Genomic DNA, 19,762 nt, shown 5'->3' with positions numbered 1-19,762 from the left:
TTGAGCGTGTTTTATATATGTGAAATAATGGAAGATCAAAGTGGGAATGTTGTCAACTCATGTGAGAGGCAGGAAATAGACAGCCAACCAACAAGAGCTTACATAAAATAGAAATTAAAAAGGGGAGGTGAGGGGATGCAGTAGAAACACAGGAATGCTCAGAATAAATTGCAATAGCAGTAGAGAAGCAGCAGCATTATTCTCCTTGTTTTGATTTAGGAAGTCCTCAGTGGGATGTTTTAGGACAGTTGAAGTTAGATTAATAGATTTCTTTTTTTTAAAAAATGAAATTGTCAATTTATGAAAGCATAGGTGGACAGCCATTGTGCGACTGAATGGTTTGTTCCTGCTGCACTCCGAAAAGTGAATGGAGCTGGCAGAAAAAGTAACACCAGATCTAAGTGTAAATAAAAGTTAAAAATTAAAATTTAATTATAATCAACACAATTACTCTCCATGTATCCCATATCCTCCTGCAATTAAAAAAATGACCAATTTAATTATAAATTTTGGAGGGATCGCTTAAAATTATGGGATTGCATGCAGTCCACAAGTGGTGCAAATCTGGCATAGAAGTGTTGAAAGTAATGTCCATCTGGGTTCAGTTCCAAGTGGGGAGAAAGACACTGGAAACATGGAGCTGTTTGGAAAGATGGTTTAATGGTGGACAGGACCACCACATGGGTTTTTTGGGTCCTGGGCAAATGAGCCCATGGGTGAGAAAGAGAGAGATTTATACCCTCTCTTGGGCTTTGAATTTGAGCTTCCTGTTCCTGTGGCAAGCTATTGGCTGCTGTAGGGGTCATAGCTAACCTTGTAGGTTTTCTGAGTCAAGCTTGGTTGAACTGTGCTGGGTGATGTAATTAAGAGGCATGTGTTCTGAAAGGGTGTTGGGCAATTCCTATTATGGCTTAATGACTTTGTCCTGGTTTGGATCTTGAGTGAGGGCTAATCCTATCACCCTGGAGCTGAGGGCCTTTTGTTTTGTAGATAAGATGGCCCAGTCTTTCTGTGCTATTAACAAAGGTGGGGGCTGCTTTCCAAGAGCATGTTTCTTCTTTTCTCATTCAGGAGGTATAATATTCTGCCTTTTTAATATTTCCTAGAATCTTTCATTCTTCTAGGAGAGGGGTGGGAGCTAACTTTCTACAGAAGCATGCTTGCCAACTAACAGAACAAAGGTGGTCATGCCATCCACCAAAGAATTATTACGTTTCTGCCATGATCTGGGCTTTTTAGCCTAAGCAAAAGCAGATCTTGTTTTCAGAACTGACTTTGGTATGTCCAAATTTGCTGTGTTCCCAAATTATAGCCAACTTCATAAACCAGATTTTCCCCATCTGGCCGACCAGCATCTGCCAGGTTGAGGAAGGCCAGTAGCTCACTATAAAATGGTTTGCTTATAAGAGTCCTCGTGAGTCAAGGGCTTTTTTTGGAGGAAACCAATAGATTGGTTACATTGCTAGTTAGAGAAAGTAACTAGGCAGTTGAACCATTTTACACTCAAGATGACGACCAAATCCAGTTGTCCAATTTGGAAAATAGCTGTTCAATAGCAGAAAGAAAGGGCTAGTGCAGAGGGTAAAAACCTCTGGTAAACTGGAAGGGTTATCTCCAACCTGGCCTCTTCTCTTTTCCCATAAAAAGCAAATGAGAAAGGAGCAGCCAGCCCAAATACCAGTTTCCTATTTTAAACATTTCTATGGTTACATGAACGGGAATACTTTATTTAGTGGGTATTCTAGGAGGAAGTTTGCTAGTTTTTTATTCTGAGAAGGAAAGCCAAAGCTTTGCATGATGATCCAAGGAAGAGAAGTCCTCCCCCTGCTGGAGGGAAGTATGGGAGCAGCATCCAATTCCAAAAGCAAACCACTTTTCCTCTGGTATACCTAAATTCTGAGAGATATTTGGGATGAATTATATTGGGTCCAAATTCAAAAATCACTGAGAATGTATGGTGTTGTTAAATCTGATTGTATGAAACTGCCTTCTGGGCACTGAACCATCATATAGCCAGAGAGTCTTCTGTGTTTCCCTGGTGGTTTCTAGAAAGGAGACTTCTTCCTAAACCCCCTTACCCGAGATCATGGTTGGTGGCTAGGATAGAGATTAGAACTGAGACCTTCAACATGCAAAGCATTGGCTACATTAAAAAAACTGCAGCTATTTGTGAATTGCTCATTGGTTTCATGAGTTACCATATTATGGTTGGACAGTCCACTGTGGAAACTTGTAAGAGTCCCCATTAAATGACAGGGCTTGTCTTGGCTGCAGGAAATATGCCATCCCTTTTCCACTCACATACTTCATTACTCCCAGCCCTTCAGATCAAAATGACTGCGCTCCAACTGTGAAATTCTCTTCTGCTCCCGAGTTGTTTAGGTTGTAAAATGACTGCCAGGTCCTCACTCCAGGAGCAGCTACAACTTGGCAACTATTTTTTTTCCAAATTTTTTTAATTAAACACATATATTAAAACATTGGATACAGTGTAACCGTCCTGGCATTATCTTTTCCATACATACTAAAATAAACAATAAGTATCCTATATACCTTGTTACTTATATATATTTGGTCTATTCAGTATTTACATATATAAAGACATTATTTTGGTGATAAATTTCTAAACATTTTTGACAATCTTGCTAGCGGAAGATGCCACCTGTAGAACATTTTGTACACATTTTCTTTATATGGTATTACCAATGTTATTTTCCTATTTTTTCCCCATAATTCTTGCCATTTTTCCAGTTGTATATTGTACCCAAAATTATTGCTCATGCCACCGTTTCTTTGACCTGCTCTTCTTCCATTTTATAATCCAGTAAGAATTTATAAATTTTCTTTACCAATTTATCATTTGTCCCCAGAAAGATCTTGTCATTAATTCCCTGCTAATGCCCCTCTTTTTCATGTCTTTCAAGTAATGTGATTGGATCTGTAAATAGGACCACCATTCCATGCATCTTGGCAACTATTGTTATCATGTGCTTGCAGCTGAAAGGGATTTTCTCCAGCCTGGCTGGCTGTGATGACTTGGTGGATGGTCTAGGATTGTTGACAACCCATTTCCTCTTGGAGCGCCCTCTTAAGAGGATGAGGTCTTGGTTTAAATTCCCACTTTGAGCAGATGTGGGAGTAACTCCCTGGGCAGGACTGATTGGGTGGATGCAATCAGTTTTGGTTCCTTTCCTCTGCAGTTCAATCTGTGTGACTTGAAGTAACTTCCTGAGAAGCACTGATTGGGTGGATGCAATCAGTTTTGGTTCCTCTCCTCTGCAATTTAATCTGTGTGGCTTGCAGATCTTCCCTGTGGAATAGGCCCAGTGTAGCTGTAATTCACCGGACGTGGATACCAAACCGTTACCTAGTTATGTATGCGTCTCTCTCTTTCTCTCTCCCCTGGGACTAACCGTGATCCTCTCCACTCCTCTCTTCTCTCCATTAGAAATGGAAACATTACTGAAAATGAGCAGATGTCCACAAGATCCAGACCGATATTTCCTGTGTGCAAATGAGGTAGGGGCCATGCCTAGCATTCCTTAAACCAATATTTTATTCCTCATGTTCCCATCCACTTGAAACCAGGGCCAGTGACCAGGAGACGCTGGAATGGAAGAGATCAGTCCTTAGAGGCCACCAGAAGTAGTGTCTGTTTCAGAATGCTGAGCGTTGTTCCTCCTAGTGGGGAGAAATTCAGATGTGGGGTATCAGACGGATGGAAATCCCTGGCAGGTGTGTGTGTGGGGGGGTCCTTTTCACTGGCTACTTTGCAGAGAGGTTGATGGGGCAAGTAGGTATTGAGGGACCAGGATGGGGGGGATGAGCTCTCTTGATCGCAGTGGAGAAATGCTCCACAGGGAAGCCAAAGGGAGAAATGGAGTTAGTTTTCTGAAAGCCATGGGCAGTATCCCTCGTAAACAGGCTGCTCAGTGTTGCACAGCAAGATGGGAGGGAGTAAAAAAGCGGGGAAATACACCTCTAATGAGACTTTCTAGAAGCAGGGGAGGGAGAGAGAACACCTGAAAACAAAATGTCTCCAGAGAACTGAGGCATTGTTGCTGCTAGAACAGCACTCCTGGGTTCTGATCTCAGTTTGACACGAGGTGTGCTTGTGTGAGAAAATGCAAAGCATTTGGACCCACTAATAGGAAAGGATTATTCTGAGGTTGGAAGATATGACAGAGGGAATGTTTGTTCATGGGCTTCTTCCATTATTATAAGGACTGCCAAGAAAGAATAAATGTCTTTTGCTGCTGCTGTATTGAGCCTTCAATCCCAATTCAAGAATCTCTTGGTGAGATTAAACTAAATAAATTTAAGGAAAACAGCATGTTATAGCAGTTATATGGACAGGTCTTGATGGAAGACTTCATTTTAAATCATAATTCAGCTGCTGAATCATATGCTTGGCATCTGCAGATCTCTTTTCAGCTCCAGTTATTCTATTTGTAAAGGGGAAACAGAAATATTCATTGTCTTATAGAATATGGAAAAATGGAGATGATGACTGCAAAAAGTACTTAAGAAGTGCTATATAAATGATAGCCAGTCACTAAGCAAGTCACTCATCTGAAGAAATGTATTCACTACTATCAGGAGCAGCACCAAAATCTTGTTGCATGGAGTACTTATGTGGAAGAATTCCAGATATATTTTAGAAGTAGCAGTGTGTGTGTGTGTGTGTGTGATTTGACTGGTACTTCAGATTTAGCAATGGACTATTTGTTTTTCCATAAAATACTGCTCAGATTAGTCCCACTCCTAATATTTGGAGGAATGTGTGACAAGTCAGATCCTTTGAATCAAAGTAGGTCTGTTCTTCTGTAGAAGAGTTTTTATTTTGGAGAAAAAAGTAGGCAAAATTTCAGTTCGAGGTCAGGAAAAAAGGGAAAGTTTAAGTGACAATATAAAATCAAAACCAAAATGGCTTTTATTCACTCCAGTCCCACTGACCTCTATGGCTTTAGGTGGTGGATTTCTATTTTCAGCCCACAGTTCAATTTGGTGATTGTGGTAAACATCTTTTGGATACACTTGGAACCAGGTTAAATTATGGAAGAGAGATTAATATGATTCAAAGATCTATAAGAAAACAGATTTCAGAAGATATATAATCTAAGAAGAGGTTCCACTATATAAAATGTGCAATTGTACTACAATTGTATCACCAAGAACAAAAAACAACAAACACTGAAGCCCATAAGGGCATGACTTTAGATATTTAATATCCTAATATCTTGTTGACCATGACTAATTTTGGGGGGGAAAAAATCAAATTTAGACCTGGTTAGTCCTTGAAGAGGACACCACCCAGGACTGTTTGCTAGACTAGAAAGTTGAAAAAACATCCTGGAAGAAGTTTGCCTATGGTAAACCAATACTATTGCCACAAAAAGAGTACGAATATGTTGCATTGTCACCAAGAGCCAAAATTAAATTGGAGGACTCTATTTTAGACTCTACAAGAAATCTGTACCAGCTTGTACCATAAAGAAATAGAGCTCTTACTATAAAAGATCTGGCTCAAATTCTCAAGTTCTCTGTGTTGCATTAGTATAGCACTATAAAACAGTGGTGAAATCTAAAATTTGTTACTACTGGTTCTGTGGGCGTGGCTTGGTGGGGAGGGTAATGTGATTGGGTGGGCATGGCCAATTTTTTTTACTTTTAAAACCATTTTTTTGAAAAAAAAATGCTTTCAAATGCTCTGCCGATCAGGCAACTCAGCTGGGATCGTCAGAGGCATTTAAAAGAAAAAAAGAGGTTTTTTTTCTTTTAAAAGCTTTTGATGATCCCAGCTGAGCTGCACGATCATCAGAGACTTTTTTTTTTTACTTTTAAAAGCATTTTTTCAGCCGAAGAGGTTATAGAAAAAATGCTTTTAAAAGTAAAAAAAAAAAAGCCTCTGATGATTGTGCAGCTCAGCTGGGGAGCGCCAAGGATTTTTGCTACCGGTTCTCCGAACCACCCGCCTCCATCACTCCATCGTGATCCGGTCCAAACCGGGAGGATTTCACCCCTGCTATAAAGGCTCTAGATCATAACCAGACTAGCTCCTTTATAAAGAAGAAAAGGATAAGAGATGGAGGGAAGGACAAATTTGAAGCTACTCTACAATCTTATACTTGCCTAGAAGCAAATTTGATTGAACACAACATGACTTTAAGTAAAATTCAAAGGATTACACTAAGTAAAACCTTTGCCCAGTTTGAAATATGTTAAGTATTGTTGTTAATTATGCCTCAACAAGTCTAACTTCAATTCTACAATTATTCTTATGCCTGCTCATTGACTTCAATTGCAAGAAGCAATGCATTGGGAACACACAGGCCCTGAAATGAAGTCTACCTGCAGGTTTCTGAGACACCAGCTGTTTAACTAGAGTACCATTCTGCAATTCAGTTAACATTACTTTTAAAGCCAAATGAAAAGGGGACAATGTTATTTTTTTTTTAAAAAAGCCAACACTTTCCTATTGCCAGGATAAAATACATCTTGCAACTTTCAGAGTTTTTGTAAGTTCAAATTCTATGTGAGTTGTGTGAGTTAACAGAGAACATTATCAAACACCATAGCAAATGCTCCAGCTAAGAAAGGCTACATGGCTCTTTTCTGTGTCCATTTTTCCAGAAAGCAGCAGAATGGGACCTTGCATGAACAAACTCCTTCTTTGGTTTAATCCCCAAATCTCCAAGAAGGGCTACAAAAATCTCTGCAGGCAAGTAAACCTCGATGGGAATTATAATGCCACAAGGTAGCAGAAGGGTTGGGTCAGTGATAAAGCAGCAATGCCTTGCTCTGGAGCTAGAGCCTAGTTGAATCAAAATGCAAGGATGGGATAGATGACTAGTTTTGCTGTGCCACTCACTATGAGAACCTGTCTTAAAAACCGTGAGATCCAATTCAATGGGAAGGGTACCTGAGGCTCGTGTTCATCCCTGGAGTGGATGTAGCATTTGCTCAAACGGTTCTCTTTAATGAAAGGAAGGGGGGGGGGAGAGAACGAGGAAGTCGCCGTAGGGTGGCCCCATCACGTGAGGGTTCTCTTGGGGCAACTGAGCGAACCCCTCCACTAGGGCGGCCTTTGTGTCTCCCCGAGAACGCCATGCCGCCAGGGGAAGAGCGGAGGCGTGCTTGCAAATGCGTCTTGAACTCGCCTTCGGGCTGCTTTCCAGGCAGGCCCGGCCCCGGTCCTTTTGCAGCCCCGCTTGCAGTGCCGAGCATCCTTGCCGCTCTTGCAATGGACGCCGACGGGCAATTCATGGCCGCACTTGCTGCGTCTGAATGTGGCGCTCCAGCTTCTCCTTCAGGCTTGCCGGGACCCTATTGGAGTCCTTCTCCCCGCATTCGTTCCCCCCCCCCACCACCACACACACTCCGCTTTTTTGGGCACAATCCTCCCCCCCCCCGCCTTGCCTTCCCCTAAATGGCGTCTTGCTTGGTTCTATCGCCTTCCCGCAACGCTAATGCTCCGAAGACACCCGGGGCATCTGAAGAGAAGGGAAAGGAGGGCACTGGTGGACCGGGCGGGGTGAAGCTCTCCCGAGCATTAGGCTCTAACATTAACCCTCCCCTGTCGGCTTTTCCTCTGCGAGGTGGAGGGTTCTAAAGAAGCGGGGAGGGGCGCGGCTAAGCGATGGATTGTATCCACCAACCAATGACTGCGGGGTTCATAAAAGCTTCTGGCCCGGTAGGCCGGGGGGGGGGGACACAAAAAGGCTGAAGGGGGCGAAGAGGCGAGGCCAGCTGCCGCGCCCCCCATGGACTAGCGCCTTGCCTGAGCCTAAGACAGGCCTCGAGGGGGGCTGGGAGGAAGAGCACCCGCCCATCCCCCTCCTCCCCCCTCGTCAATATCTCTGGGTGTAAATAGTCAAGGGCGTTTAAAGGAGCATTGTGTGCTCCTTCGCGGGTCGGTCGCCTGCGTCTGTCCCTCCTCCGTTTTTTCACTCTATTCCTTTTCCTTTAAATTTTTTTTCCTTTAAAAATCCACCCAAATCTGTTTTTTCTCTTCTCCTCCTCCCGCGTTTTTTCTTTTTCTTTCCCAGATATTTGTCACGCTTTCCTACATCCCGCTTTGACGCCTGCGATTTCCCTTTAGCTTCGGTTCCTTCCTTCATTCCTTCCTCCCTTCATTCCTCTCCTCCCTTCCCTCCCTCCCTCCCTTCACCCCAAGAAGGGAATTGGTTTGGTCAAGAGCGGGTTTCTTTCCGTTACCGCGCAACCATTTTTATTCTCTTTCTTCCCCTCCGCACGGGCGGACCCCCCTTTTGTATGCGCCACTGCAGCTGGGGGGGTCCAGATCACCATCGATCGGGAAGGCAGAGCGACCCCTCCCGCACGCGGGACCAATCCGTTCCGACCCGCCCCACCCGGGGAGGACGAAGAAGCCCGATTGTACGGCAGTCCACGTCCTCCGAGGAGCCGCCGCTGCCCGGCTGGACCCCGGCGCTCCCCCAGCATGGTCACTGTAGGTATTTCGCGTTTCCGTCATTCCTGTATAAGCCTTCGGTTTCGATTGGGGTCCCACCCCACGATGGGGCTCTTTGGCCTGGAAGGACGAGGGAAAGCGAGATCTTGGGGGTGGCGGAAAGGGCGAGCAGATTCGCATCCCCTCCCTGTCTTTAGGCGAGGTGGGCTTTGAGAGGTACAGCATAAATCCCCCCCCCGTGATCCCCTACCCGCGATGAAAGGCGCAGATGTGCTTGGGGAATTCACACCCACACCTGAGTCGGGCTGCGTCGGGTGGGTTGGGAAGGGCGAGCGCGGATCCTGGTGGAACTGATGGCGTGTGAACGCAAGCCGGAACGATCGCTTCCATTCTAAGGCGACGCGACGGGGTCGGCTAGTTGCAGGCTTTTCTTTCCGTGCTGGGGGGTGGGGAAGGATGAATGGTTATGCGGATAAAATAATCATCCATTCACTTCTCCACCCATCGTGGTCGAGGTCACTCCGGAAGGAAAGAGAAAGGACATCTCTCCCCCCACCCCCGCCGCGAGCACCAAGCCCCCATTGACGCCTAATCAGGCGGCGTGAAATTCGGACTAGGGTGTGTCTCTCCTCCTGTCTCTGCGTGTTTTCAGGGGGAGGGGGAGAAAGACAGCCGAGATCTTTGGGGGAGGGTCTCTTTGGGAGGGGTGCCCAAGGAGACCTTGCCCCAGCCGGCTGCGCATTTCCGCAGAGCTTCGAAGGGTCATTTTGTGCACCTTCTTCGCCTTGGGCTGTCCGCACATCCCCGGCGGGCAACCGCTTGTGCCTTGCGCCCGTCGGGATCCTGCAGGTGAGGCGCTTTCTCTGCGGGATCGGAGCGCCTCGGCTTGCCTGGATAGAGAGGCGGCTGCCCGCGGAAGTGGGGGCTGGAGGGGGGCCTTTTCCAGTCTCAGTCACCGACGCGCATCTTCAGGCGTCAAGGCGCAGCTAACGGCCGACACCTTCGGCGCATTGGAGCGGGGGCGGGACGGGAAAGAGACTTGGAGTTGAGATACAGGGAATGGGGAAAGAGGCTGCCAGAATCGATCCCGTTGCAACGTGCCTCGGTCTAGAACCTGCATCTCTACGCTGCCGCCGCCCCTACCCTCCGTAGAAGAGACAAGAGTGGAGAAGGACGCGGTGCTCCCTCCCGACGCGTTGCATGTCGCGGTGTACTTGCAAATGCCAGCCCTTTTCCTTTGCGAAGCCCCCCCTCCCCCGCCGTTTCTGCTTAGCGTAGATGGTCCCATTTCGTCAGCCCCACCCCACAAGCTAGAGAGAGTCTGCCGACAGGAGCATTGCAACTGAACAATAGGAGCTGGCAGCAGCCTAGGGGAGAGGTCGAAGTGCCTCCTCCGCGCCCATTCGGCTTGCACTATACTATTGCAAATGCTCATCCCCTGGCTGTGAAGAGGAGGAATGAGGCGGGAGGAGGGGGTGGAAAGGTGAAAGAAGGGATGGGAAGGAAGAAATGTGTAGATCTGAGATGGAGAAAAACCCGGTGCGTTGTGTTGTGATGTTGGGAGCCACGGAGGGCAGGTGGCAAGATCTGAATGGCTTTGGGGGTGCAAGAGGGAAGCCTGGCAGACTGGGTGGATGCAAAATGACCAATTTTCTCCCTTTGCAAGAGGCAAGATGAACACTTTCTAGAAATCCTTGAGGCAAGAGAAACAGACCCTTTTAACACAAAGCCACATTGACCTTGTCGCAATTGTTCTGGGTGTTTTCCCCCCCCCCTTCCTTGCCGCATTGTATACCCCACCCTTTGGAAATAGGGCTTCCTGAGAAAGGGGGGGGTCTGGTGGTGGGGTCTAACGTGGATGTGGGTTCCCTTTTCTGAAAGAGCTGCCTGCCTTGTGCTGGGAGAGGGAAGTAGAGAGAAAAGCCAGAGGGTCAGCAATGCAGCAGAGAGCTGGTAAACCAGAGATGGAGAGGAAACTGGATTCTTCAGGTTATAAGCAGAAGGATGGGGTGTGTGCTGGAGCGGGGAGGACTGTGGGGCTTTTGCAGGCAACGTGGGGGGGGAGTGCCTTTGCTGTACAGTTGCTTTGATTTAGCAGAAGGGGGCAGGTAGGCTATTCCATTCATTATTGTAGGTCCCCACCTCTCTCATTGGCAAGGAAAACCCAGATTTTTCTCTTTTACCACCCTCCATTAAGTTGTAAAGGGGTGAGAAACAATGACTGAGTGATGCTGCATCAACACAGGTAAAGAGAAGAAGGCTATTTTCTTCCAAAATGGGGCTGATAGAATCACTAACGTGTGACTTGAAATGGCCCTGTTGAACTGCTTGGATTTATGTTAGATCAATCAGAATAGAGCTGGAAGGGATCTTGGAGGTCATCTAGTCCAGCCCTCTGCTCAAGCAGGAGACCCTAAACCATTTCAGATAAGTTAAAATTCAGATGAAATTGTGCAGGTCACAGATAACACTTGAGGTAGAAAAATTACAGAATAACATTCAGTTTAGTCTATAAGATGCTGTATCTTTCTTTACCATTGTAACAGCAATAAAATTACTTACCTGAAATTTAATCTAGACATCCTTACAGTTGTGGGCTGATCCTCCTAACAAGCTGGGAGAGTTGCTTTCCATTTTGCAAAAAGGTTGCAAAATGAGGTTGGGTTGAATTTGAACTCTGGACAGAGGCAATATATAGTCCATCCAAACAAAATAATTCTGTTTGGATTCTAACAGTGGCTTTGTTATGTGGTTGAATGAAACTGAGCTGACAGGTTTTACTCCCTGAGCTTGGTAGTGCTGTGATAAGAAACATGGATGACAGAGAATGGGTCATCCATACTGAACAGCATTTAAATGTTTTAAATGGACCCCAATACATTTTGTGGGAAGAAAGCCATGTTAATCTATAGCAGCCAAAAAACAGGAGGAAACTGGCAGCACCTATTCAGGGCTAACAAATTTTATTGAAAAGCATCAGTTTTTTGACTCCATTTGATCTACTGAAGAGAGCAGCAGCTCACAAAAGCTTATGCCTATTTAATATAACTTGTACGTTTGAAAAGGTATTACCAGTCACCTTTTAATACATGATTCTTTGAATGGGAATGAAGGTTAGTGTGTCTTTCTGTTTCCCTTCTCCCAGTTATATTTTTTTTCAATCGGTCCCTTTAATTCTAGGTTTTTTTCCCCTTCTACATCTATCTTCCCATATCTCACCAAACCAAAGTTTTTGGTAAATACCACTTAATTTTACTTAATTTTACTGTCAGACAAGTTTTGCATCATTCAGGATGAGAAACAGGAGCATGAAAATGAGGTGAAAATGTTTTTGGTAGGCAGCTGAGCTGACACAGGAGGCCACTAGGATCTTCTGGTCAAAAATACTGGGTTCAACAGTGTCCTCTTTTAGCTTCTAGGGTGTGTGTGCATTAGTTACAGGAAGGATATCTTTACTGGGTTTGAGCGGGAAGTTACAAGCTTAGGCCTCAGCTTTAAAATGAGCTTGGTAACAGGAAATTGGACCTTTGGGGTTCTATATATTCTTCGAGACAAAAGGAAGTAGGACTCCTGGGTCCCATTAGTTAATATGCACAGCTTGGGGTGGGTGGGATCAAACAGCTGTCAGGCTTTACCAATAGGTGTGGCTGAGGCCAGAGCCTCTCCCTGTGGGGAAGAATGCTATTCTTACTCATCTAATTTCTAGCAGCATGCTGCTTTTTCCCCTAGAATGATCTAAAGAGAACCAAAAAATGATCATTAGTATTGCTAAAAATGCGGCTATCAACAAGGGCTTAAAGGGGTGTGATTTCTATTGCTTAAAGAGTCTGATTTCTTTTTCTGGTGCAATACCTTGAATCTTTTTTAAAGAGGACATTCTCAAAAGATTCTTAGTCTTCAAAACTAATGGCAACCCCCTTCATTTGAGCATCCAGAGCATTACTCGGTCTCCCAATTTTTGTTCAAATTGAAAACTTCATTCAAAATAGTTCATTAAAAATGGTTGTGACTTCAGTGCCAGCTGCTGAATTCTTCTCCCCTTATTTTTTCCCCTGCTGCACTATCTGGCTTTACAAAAAAACTGAAGGAGCAGAAAGTTTCCATACTCTCTGCTATTTGGAAAACTTATCGCTTAGATTCTCATCATATTCCACCTCCTCCTGGTGTTTCTCATATCTTTGGATAGCATGATGGATGGTATATAAATTTAATAAAGGAAATAATGCTTTCCAAAAAAACCTCCGAAGTACATGTTTACACAACCCTGCCCCCAGGTCAGTGAGCAGCATTCTGTAGGAAACCTTGAGTGCAGATACTTGTACAAAATAATGAATGAATGATAATCCTGCAAGTAAAATAACAAACAGTGCTGCATGGGGCGGGGGAGGGGGAGATTGTGCTTATTGTGACCAAGGTGAAACGACTTCAATCCTTGGAAGTCCTTAGTTGAAAATGCAGTTAAGCTAACAGGACAAGTGAAAGTGCCTAGGCATAGGACTGCATTGTGAATTCCATGAGTACTTTGGCCTCTCTCTTAGCATTCTGAAAAGTGCTGGGCAAAAATGATTGTTTTTACTTGTTCTGGTATAAGTCAGTCTCTGGCTTCTGACATATTCCCTTGGGAGGTGGGGTGGCCTCTGGGGAGCAGAAAAGACCCAACAGAACCACATGGTATTTGTTGAGGTCAGCTCCAAGATTCATTTGGCTGTCTCACAGTTAAAACTGAAGAATGCTCCTTGAGGCACATTATGATCAGCTCTGCTTCTAGTACACTTAATTTAGAATGATAGTTGTGCATTTTTGAGTTTTCCCCATTAAAGCGTATGCTGTTTTTCACCATTGGTTTCTTATGGACATATATTTCTGCCTATTGATTGTACTTCATAAGTCTTCTGAGAAGCTTTCCCACCCTAAATAGATATTTCCTCATTTCAAATCATTCCTGTACCCGGTCAGTTACAGCTTTTAGCATCTATACTGTAACAAATGGAGCAATTTATTTTGAATTGATGTGCTGATTTGCAACTCATAAATTGTATAGTTTCGGTGGTTTTCCTCATCCATTCAGAAATATCTAGTCAGAGCAGTGGATACATTACATTGGAGAAAAGGTAACCCTTAACTCTACACTTTCTTTAATCTAGTTGGAAATTTTGAAGATGTTAGAGAAAACTGTCATTGAGAAGGGAGCATTACCCCTTGGAAATAGAAACTAAATTTATAGAAAATCAATGACATGACTTGGGACTAGTCTTCTTAGTTCTTGCTAAGGCTTTCTAGCTGTCTTTTGTTGCTCCATGGTGTGATTGTACATCTTTCACATTCTTTCCAGCTGACCTTTTAGGGGAGGATGAGCAGCCTGCAGTTCCTTTGGAACCCTTCTGGCTGCAATTGCTGAAAACAGTGATGGCCCAGTTTTTTGCTGTCATCAGAGAAGCAGATGAAAACTGTAATCTAAGCCTTAAACAAACATGTCACTATTAAAAAAGAAAGAAAACCTAAGTCCTATCCACAGGTATGACATGTTTTCTCTGTTTTCTCCAAAATAATAAGTGCAGCAACTGGCTACAAAAAGATTGTGCATCCCTTATTTAGAAGAATGAGTTTTGGTGGATGATTTGGGGGTGATTGATTGCACAGATGATGAATCTTGGCAGCAGCAGTTTTTGATGATTGCTTGTTATTCCAGATCTTAGACTATGGCTGCAAGGAAGCCAGTAGGTTGTATAATAGGGTCTAATATACACTGGTCTACAACAAAAGGAAAGATGCAGACATTTTTTTAAACTGAATTGTAATATTTATTTGTAAGTGGCATAGTTGAAACTACATTTATAAAAGGAGGAGAGATTCTAAACTAAATGTTATTTACATTCATATTACATTCATATTACATTCATTCATGTGTGATTATTTCCTATGTATGTAATATTATTTCCTTTGTGATATGTTAAAATTATAGTTGGTAGTAATTTTTGGAGAGGTTTAGAGGCTGTGCCAAGGATGTTTTTTGCCTAGTTGTATATCTTGGGATGAAAACAAACCCATAGAACAGCTATCCTGACTCTCCTTTAGTTCTTCCAAAGACATCAGACCCATAATTTCTATAGCAATATGGGGGACTTGGCTTATTTTACTGAAGGGTAATGCTTCATTTCTAATATCCTTTCTATGCAAAGGATCATTACCTATAATGATTTCTGTTCTGAACTAGGAAGCTTTCCAATTGCGTGGCATTCTAAAGCATTTTAGTATGAAGGACTACATTTTGCTGTATTCAGTCTTTGCCAGCATATTGCTTTATAATCTCTTAAACTTGCTGAGCTCCACTTTTTTGCTTTAATGGCAGCCTGTAATGCTCTTGCTTCTTCTGGCATTTTAATTGCTCTCCTGGATTGGTCTGTTGTTCCTGGGACTCTGTGGTGCTCTCTTGCTTGCTGCTTAATGTGGTGTATCCAGACTTCATATATTGAGTAACTGGAAATGAAATGAAGGTTTAATAAGAGCATTCTGTCCACAGGGGCTGTCTATAGGGGCAAAGAAGGAGGATTGTAGGCACAGGATAGACATTCCCTTTACTCAAAGCTGCCTGCTGGTGGTGGTGGGCTAGAACTTGCTGTGGGCAAGATCACACTCAAATATCTTCTTTCTCTTTGTAAGGGGTCCTTGCGGGCATTGATGATATTTCCTTTCCTATTTGGGTAATGTAATCTCTGAAAGGAAACCACCACGTTCAGAGAGCACCAAGGACCACTCATTTCAGCCCTGAGCTACAAATATTTTCCTTTATTGATCTTTTCCTTTCTGCCACCCTCTTTTCCTCTGGCCAAATATCTGAATTGCTTGCTTATAAAGGTTTTTAAAAGTAGGGGAAGAGGAATGTTTAGTTCTGGGGCCACAGGTTGACCTTAGTTTTCAGTCACGAGTGTTTACATTGTATACATGCATTCCAATTTGGGGTATGCAAAGTACAAAGGGCAGAAAGAGAGCAAGAAGTAGCATAGTAAAGAAAAACATTTTAAAAATTGAAGATAGGAAAAGTGGGGGGAAGAATCAAATTTATATCAACATTACTTGGTGCTTCTCTCCTTATTTTCTATATTTGTAGATCATCCACTTCTCCCTGACTGGAATATTCAAATTCTGTAATATCTAAAGAAATCCAACTTCTTTGAATGCAACAAATTATGTTGATCAAGTCAGCCTATCTTATTTTAAATCTGTATCTAGGGCTTTGATGTTTGGAATCAGTGTCTTTTGATACATTTCTGGAGGACTGAAGCAATGAAACCTAGAGAATTGTGATGCATGTAGTCACTGCAGGCCACTTGCTCAGTCCTTTGGATTCCTGAAGTTTATTTTACTTGATCCTGCCTATGTAATTGCAAGTGACAATGTTGAATCATAAGCTGAAAAAAACAACAAAATCTTGTGGTAACTTTAAATATTAATAGACTGAGTGAGGCATATGCTTTCTTGTATCAGACAAGATCCATTTTGGTCAGAATGATAAAGGATTGTATAATTCAAATGGAAGGTGTACTGTATTGATCCATGAAAGCTAGTGCCACAATAAGCTGATTAAACTTTAAAGTAACACAAAACTGTAACACTTTATGATTATATTTGCAATAAAAGGAGCTAGAACACAATTTTAAACAAAGTTAGGATTTCTACTGCAATTGCAAAAGCTGAGGAAGCTACAACCTCATGCTTAAATAACTTTTTTTTCACTCTTTTGCTTTTAGCGACTTTCTAAAATTGATATGCAAACCGTCTACTTTTAGGCATATGGCTTATTTTGCTGTCAGTGAGTCTTGAAGCTCTGAATTAGATCTAAGAATCTAATAATTGACAGAATTAGACTTAAGAAACCATGCTGCTGCCCCTGCAATTGGTGCCAGAGATACAACCCTTACACTCAAATCCAAGGAATCTCTGACTTTGATTGCTATCCTGTGGTTATATGTATTCACATGGCCATTGCTTTGTATTTTTGCAGCGACCCAACCCTCAACCATCAGCCATACAGAAAAGTGCCAAATTCTGGAAGCCATCTCTACCATGAAGCAGGGCATCTTTGTCTGTCTCTCATAATATCTCTCTAGCTGATTCAGTCATGGTTGGCATGCTCTGGGCTCCTTTGATTAAACAGTATTATCTATCAAGACCCAGGAAGCATGCTTTCTCTGTAGCAGCGCTTGCCTCCTGGAATGAGATTCCCCCTTCTGAGATATGGATGGCTCCCACTCTGCTGTGTTTTAGAACAGTGAGGCCTTTGGTGAGAAAAAGAGAAGCCCCTTATTCATTCCATCTGGTTGGCTGCATTTGCCATCTTTTACTGATTTTATTATAATTTCTATGTTTAATTGTTGTGAGCTGCCCAGAATCATTGGAAGTTGGGTGGCATACAAGCTTAATAAATTATTGTTGTTCCTGGCACATCTTTTCCATTTTCACTTACTAAAGGCGCACTCTTCAAGTGCAGAAGGGCAGATGGGACCAGAGCATAGCACAACAAGGGCTACCAGTCTCCTTGGGTGCTCAATTTCATACTGCGCATGCAATATTCAGTGCTAGCTGCTGCTTTTGCAAAAGAGAAACCATTCTTATCTGCAAGGTCCCCAAACTTATATATTATTTCATTGCCTCCCTCAGCTTACCAGAAGGTCACCTGGATGAGGAGAATGAATGTCCTTCCTTTCCTTGCTTTCCAATCTCTCTCTTTATTTTCTCTCTCCCACTAGCTATTATATCACTTTGAACAGACAGAACAAATGCCTTTTCCATGTAGCCTCCTCTGGTAATGAAACTGCAGGATTTCCATCTTGAGATGTAAGAAAAAAAGTGAGTTCCTCCACCGGCAGAGCCAGAGAAAAAAGGCCTGGGAGCCATGACTTGAAGTTCTATTTCCAGCAATAGGAGGAAGGGAATGAGTGCTCTTTGTTATATAATAGTTGCAAAGCTCTTCTGGACAAATTGAAATGACTCAGCAGCTTGTCTTCCCCATTCTTAAAAGGAGCTTTATAGCACCATAACCATGTCTACATTGACACACAAGCATTGCAGGTGCCAAGATGAAGTGTCAATTCTGCACTCAGCACGTGTGTGTGTTTGTGTGTGTGTGTGTGTGTGTGTGTGTAGGGGGGGGGTGCCTTCATTTGGAGACATCATTGCATTTTTTTTCCTGGCAGATTCTGTTTGCATTTTTATACTGCTCTTTCCCCAAAGTTCTCAGGGAATTGGCACATGCATTAAGCTTACCAAAAAGGTAGACAGAAGGAATGTGAGCTGCAGGATAACCCAGCAAACATTGAACCCTGTGGAAATATTTTTTAAAATGCATTGTCCAATTAGTCCTTTAAAATGCATTGGCTTTCAGTCAATTCATTTTATCACTTAATAGCAGGATTACTGAAAAGATTGCAAGCCTTCTGAAAATAGATTTTGAAATAATAAGGTTTGGCTTAGTAGAAATTGCTAACTAAATCTGTGATGCAGTTCCTTTAAAAAGTCCTCTGTCCAGCTGCTGAAATGCTAGCACATCCTTCTTCCTATTGATGGTCAAATTTCAAGGTCTACCATCACATTATAATTTCATAATGCAAGTCCCCTACATACATTAAGGGAGCACATAAGGTAATAATGAGTGTAAGCTTTAATCATACACATTTAATGTGGTTTGATTTCAAACCAGCATGTATCATTTGAAACATTGCTTCTCAAGAAATTTCATGAAAGTCTTCCTATATGAGAAGTCATGTCCTTTATAAAATGAGTTTGATATTTTAGGATTTTTTTTCTTTATTTCAAGGTTATATCTCTATGTGTACACATGGATGTGAGAGAGGCAGGGATATTGAAAGTATATCTCTGTGCTGCTACTTTCATTTCTTTTATATAACGCTGTAATTTAGAGAAAATGTATATGCACATACTACTGTGTACTGTGTACTAATGTGATGTCTTTTATACCCTAAAGTGTTAAACAGATCCTGGTTGGCACTCTCATGTGTATTAGCATTCAGTTAGCACATACTGGGGAGTATTGTAGTGCTTCTGTCTTCAATATTGATAATGTAGGCCTAATGCACATCTACTCAAAAATGCATCATTTCATTCAGTGGGTTTGTACCCAAATAAGAGCCCTTGGGGTAGCAGTTAAATCTAGAAATTGGCCTTGAAGAGATAATTGGAGAATGCTCAATTTCCACTTAAAAGGCATTGTGCAGCTTTTTTTCTTTACTAGAGTTTGTGTGTGTCTGGAAAGAAAAAATAATGAAAGAAGAAGCTTGAGTTAGAGATGGAGCCAGGGATGGGTTCTACTTACCTTTACTACCAGTTCGCAACAGGGCCACGTGCGCGCTCTTTTGTGCATGCGCAGAAACATTTTCATGACGTTAGGGTCAGTGGGCGGGGCCTCCCACCAGTTTTACTACTGGTTCTATAGAACTGGTGCGAACCGTGGGTAACCCACCACTGGATGGAGCATTGTCTTTACATGGGAAGAACATGATGAAGTCCTCATGGTTTGCAGTAGTATGAAACATTCAGTCCTCTGTGATTGAAGATTCAAACTCAGACTAAAGTACAAGCAGACAGAGTTCATAAAGTACACCAAACTAATTTATGCTTGAAATGTAATTGATGAGCCATTTTTACTAGAGTTGTGGGATCATATTAGACAAATTACTGTACATAATATGCCTTGGGTATAGGTTTGAGGTTTTGGATTGACGTTGTATGACTCTTGACAGAGAGTCTACATTTCAGGGAGATTTGAGACTACATTTCAGGGATACAAGTTATCTTTCCAAGTAGTAACAGGCTGGACTGCTAGATCTGATGAACACGTGAAAACCACAGTTTTCTCTCCTTTTCTCACTAGAATATTGTGCTTCAAACTCTAATAATGAAATCACTGCATCTGTTTTCTGCTTTTTACAAGAACAAATGATAATTTCAAAAGTGCTATTGTGTGAGAATGCAGGTGATGGAGTAGCATCTCTTCTATCAGCCTAGAAAGGCTGATTAATTATATTAATTATTCTCCAAAAACAAAAAAAATGCAGGATCAGATTTGGTCTGGTGGCATAAGTTGGCAAAGGAAACTTGAGTTTGAGGACAGGGAGACTCTAGCTGTGAACTGCCTATGAAATGGGCAGCTGTATAAATTGGAATAATAAAATAAATACATAAATACATAGGGTCTGTAAAGAAAACAAATCCAGAAACAAATACTCCTATGGGAAAGGCAGCAACTCTGAAGATTGCTGACTCCTTCGTTCTAAGTCCCTTCTTAGTCACCTGACCCAGAGCAGTGCTTTATTA

At 42.7% G+C, this 19,762-nt stretch overlaps 1 protein-coding gene across 6 annotated transcripts in view; it reads left to right on the top strand.

Moving 5' to 3' along the window:
- Positions 1-8,378: 8,378 nt before the first annotated feature.
- Positions 8,379-19,762, top strand: part of ELAVL3 (ELAV like RNA binding protein 3) — an 81,777-nt gene continuing 70,393 nt past the window's right edge. For 5 of the 6 annotated variants that reach the window (XM_034434529.3, XM_034434535.3, XM_034434534.3 and 2 more), the window contains exon 1: positions 8,379-8,470. In XM_034434529.3, coding sequence (XP_034290420.1) covers positions 8,462-8,470 — 9 coding nt within the window. In that variant the 5' untranslated portion in view covers positions 8,379-8,461. Of the gene's footprint in view, positions 8,471-9,240; positions 9,281-19,762 lie in introns of those variants that run through there. The other variant, XM_034434536.2, reaches the window with a different exon arrangement.

The sequence above is a fragment of the Pantherophis guttatus genome, chromosome 2 (assembly GCF_059756535.1).
Source record: "Pantherophis guttatus breed Tessera chromosome 2, ASM5975653v1, whole genome shotgun sequence".
NCBI lineage: Eukaryota > Metazoa > Chordata > Lepidosauria > Squamata > Colubridae > Pantherophis > Pantherophis guttatus.
This window is presented reverse-complemented; position numbering and strand designations above follow the sequence as displayed.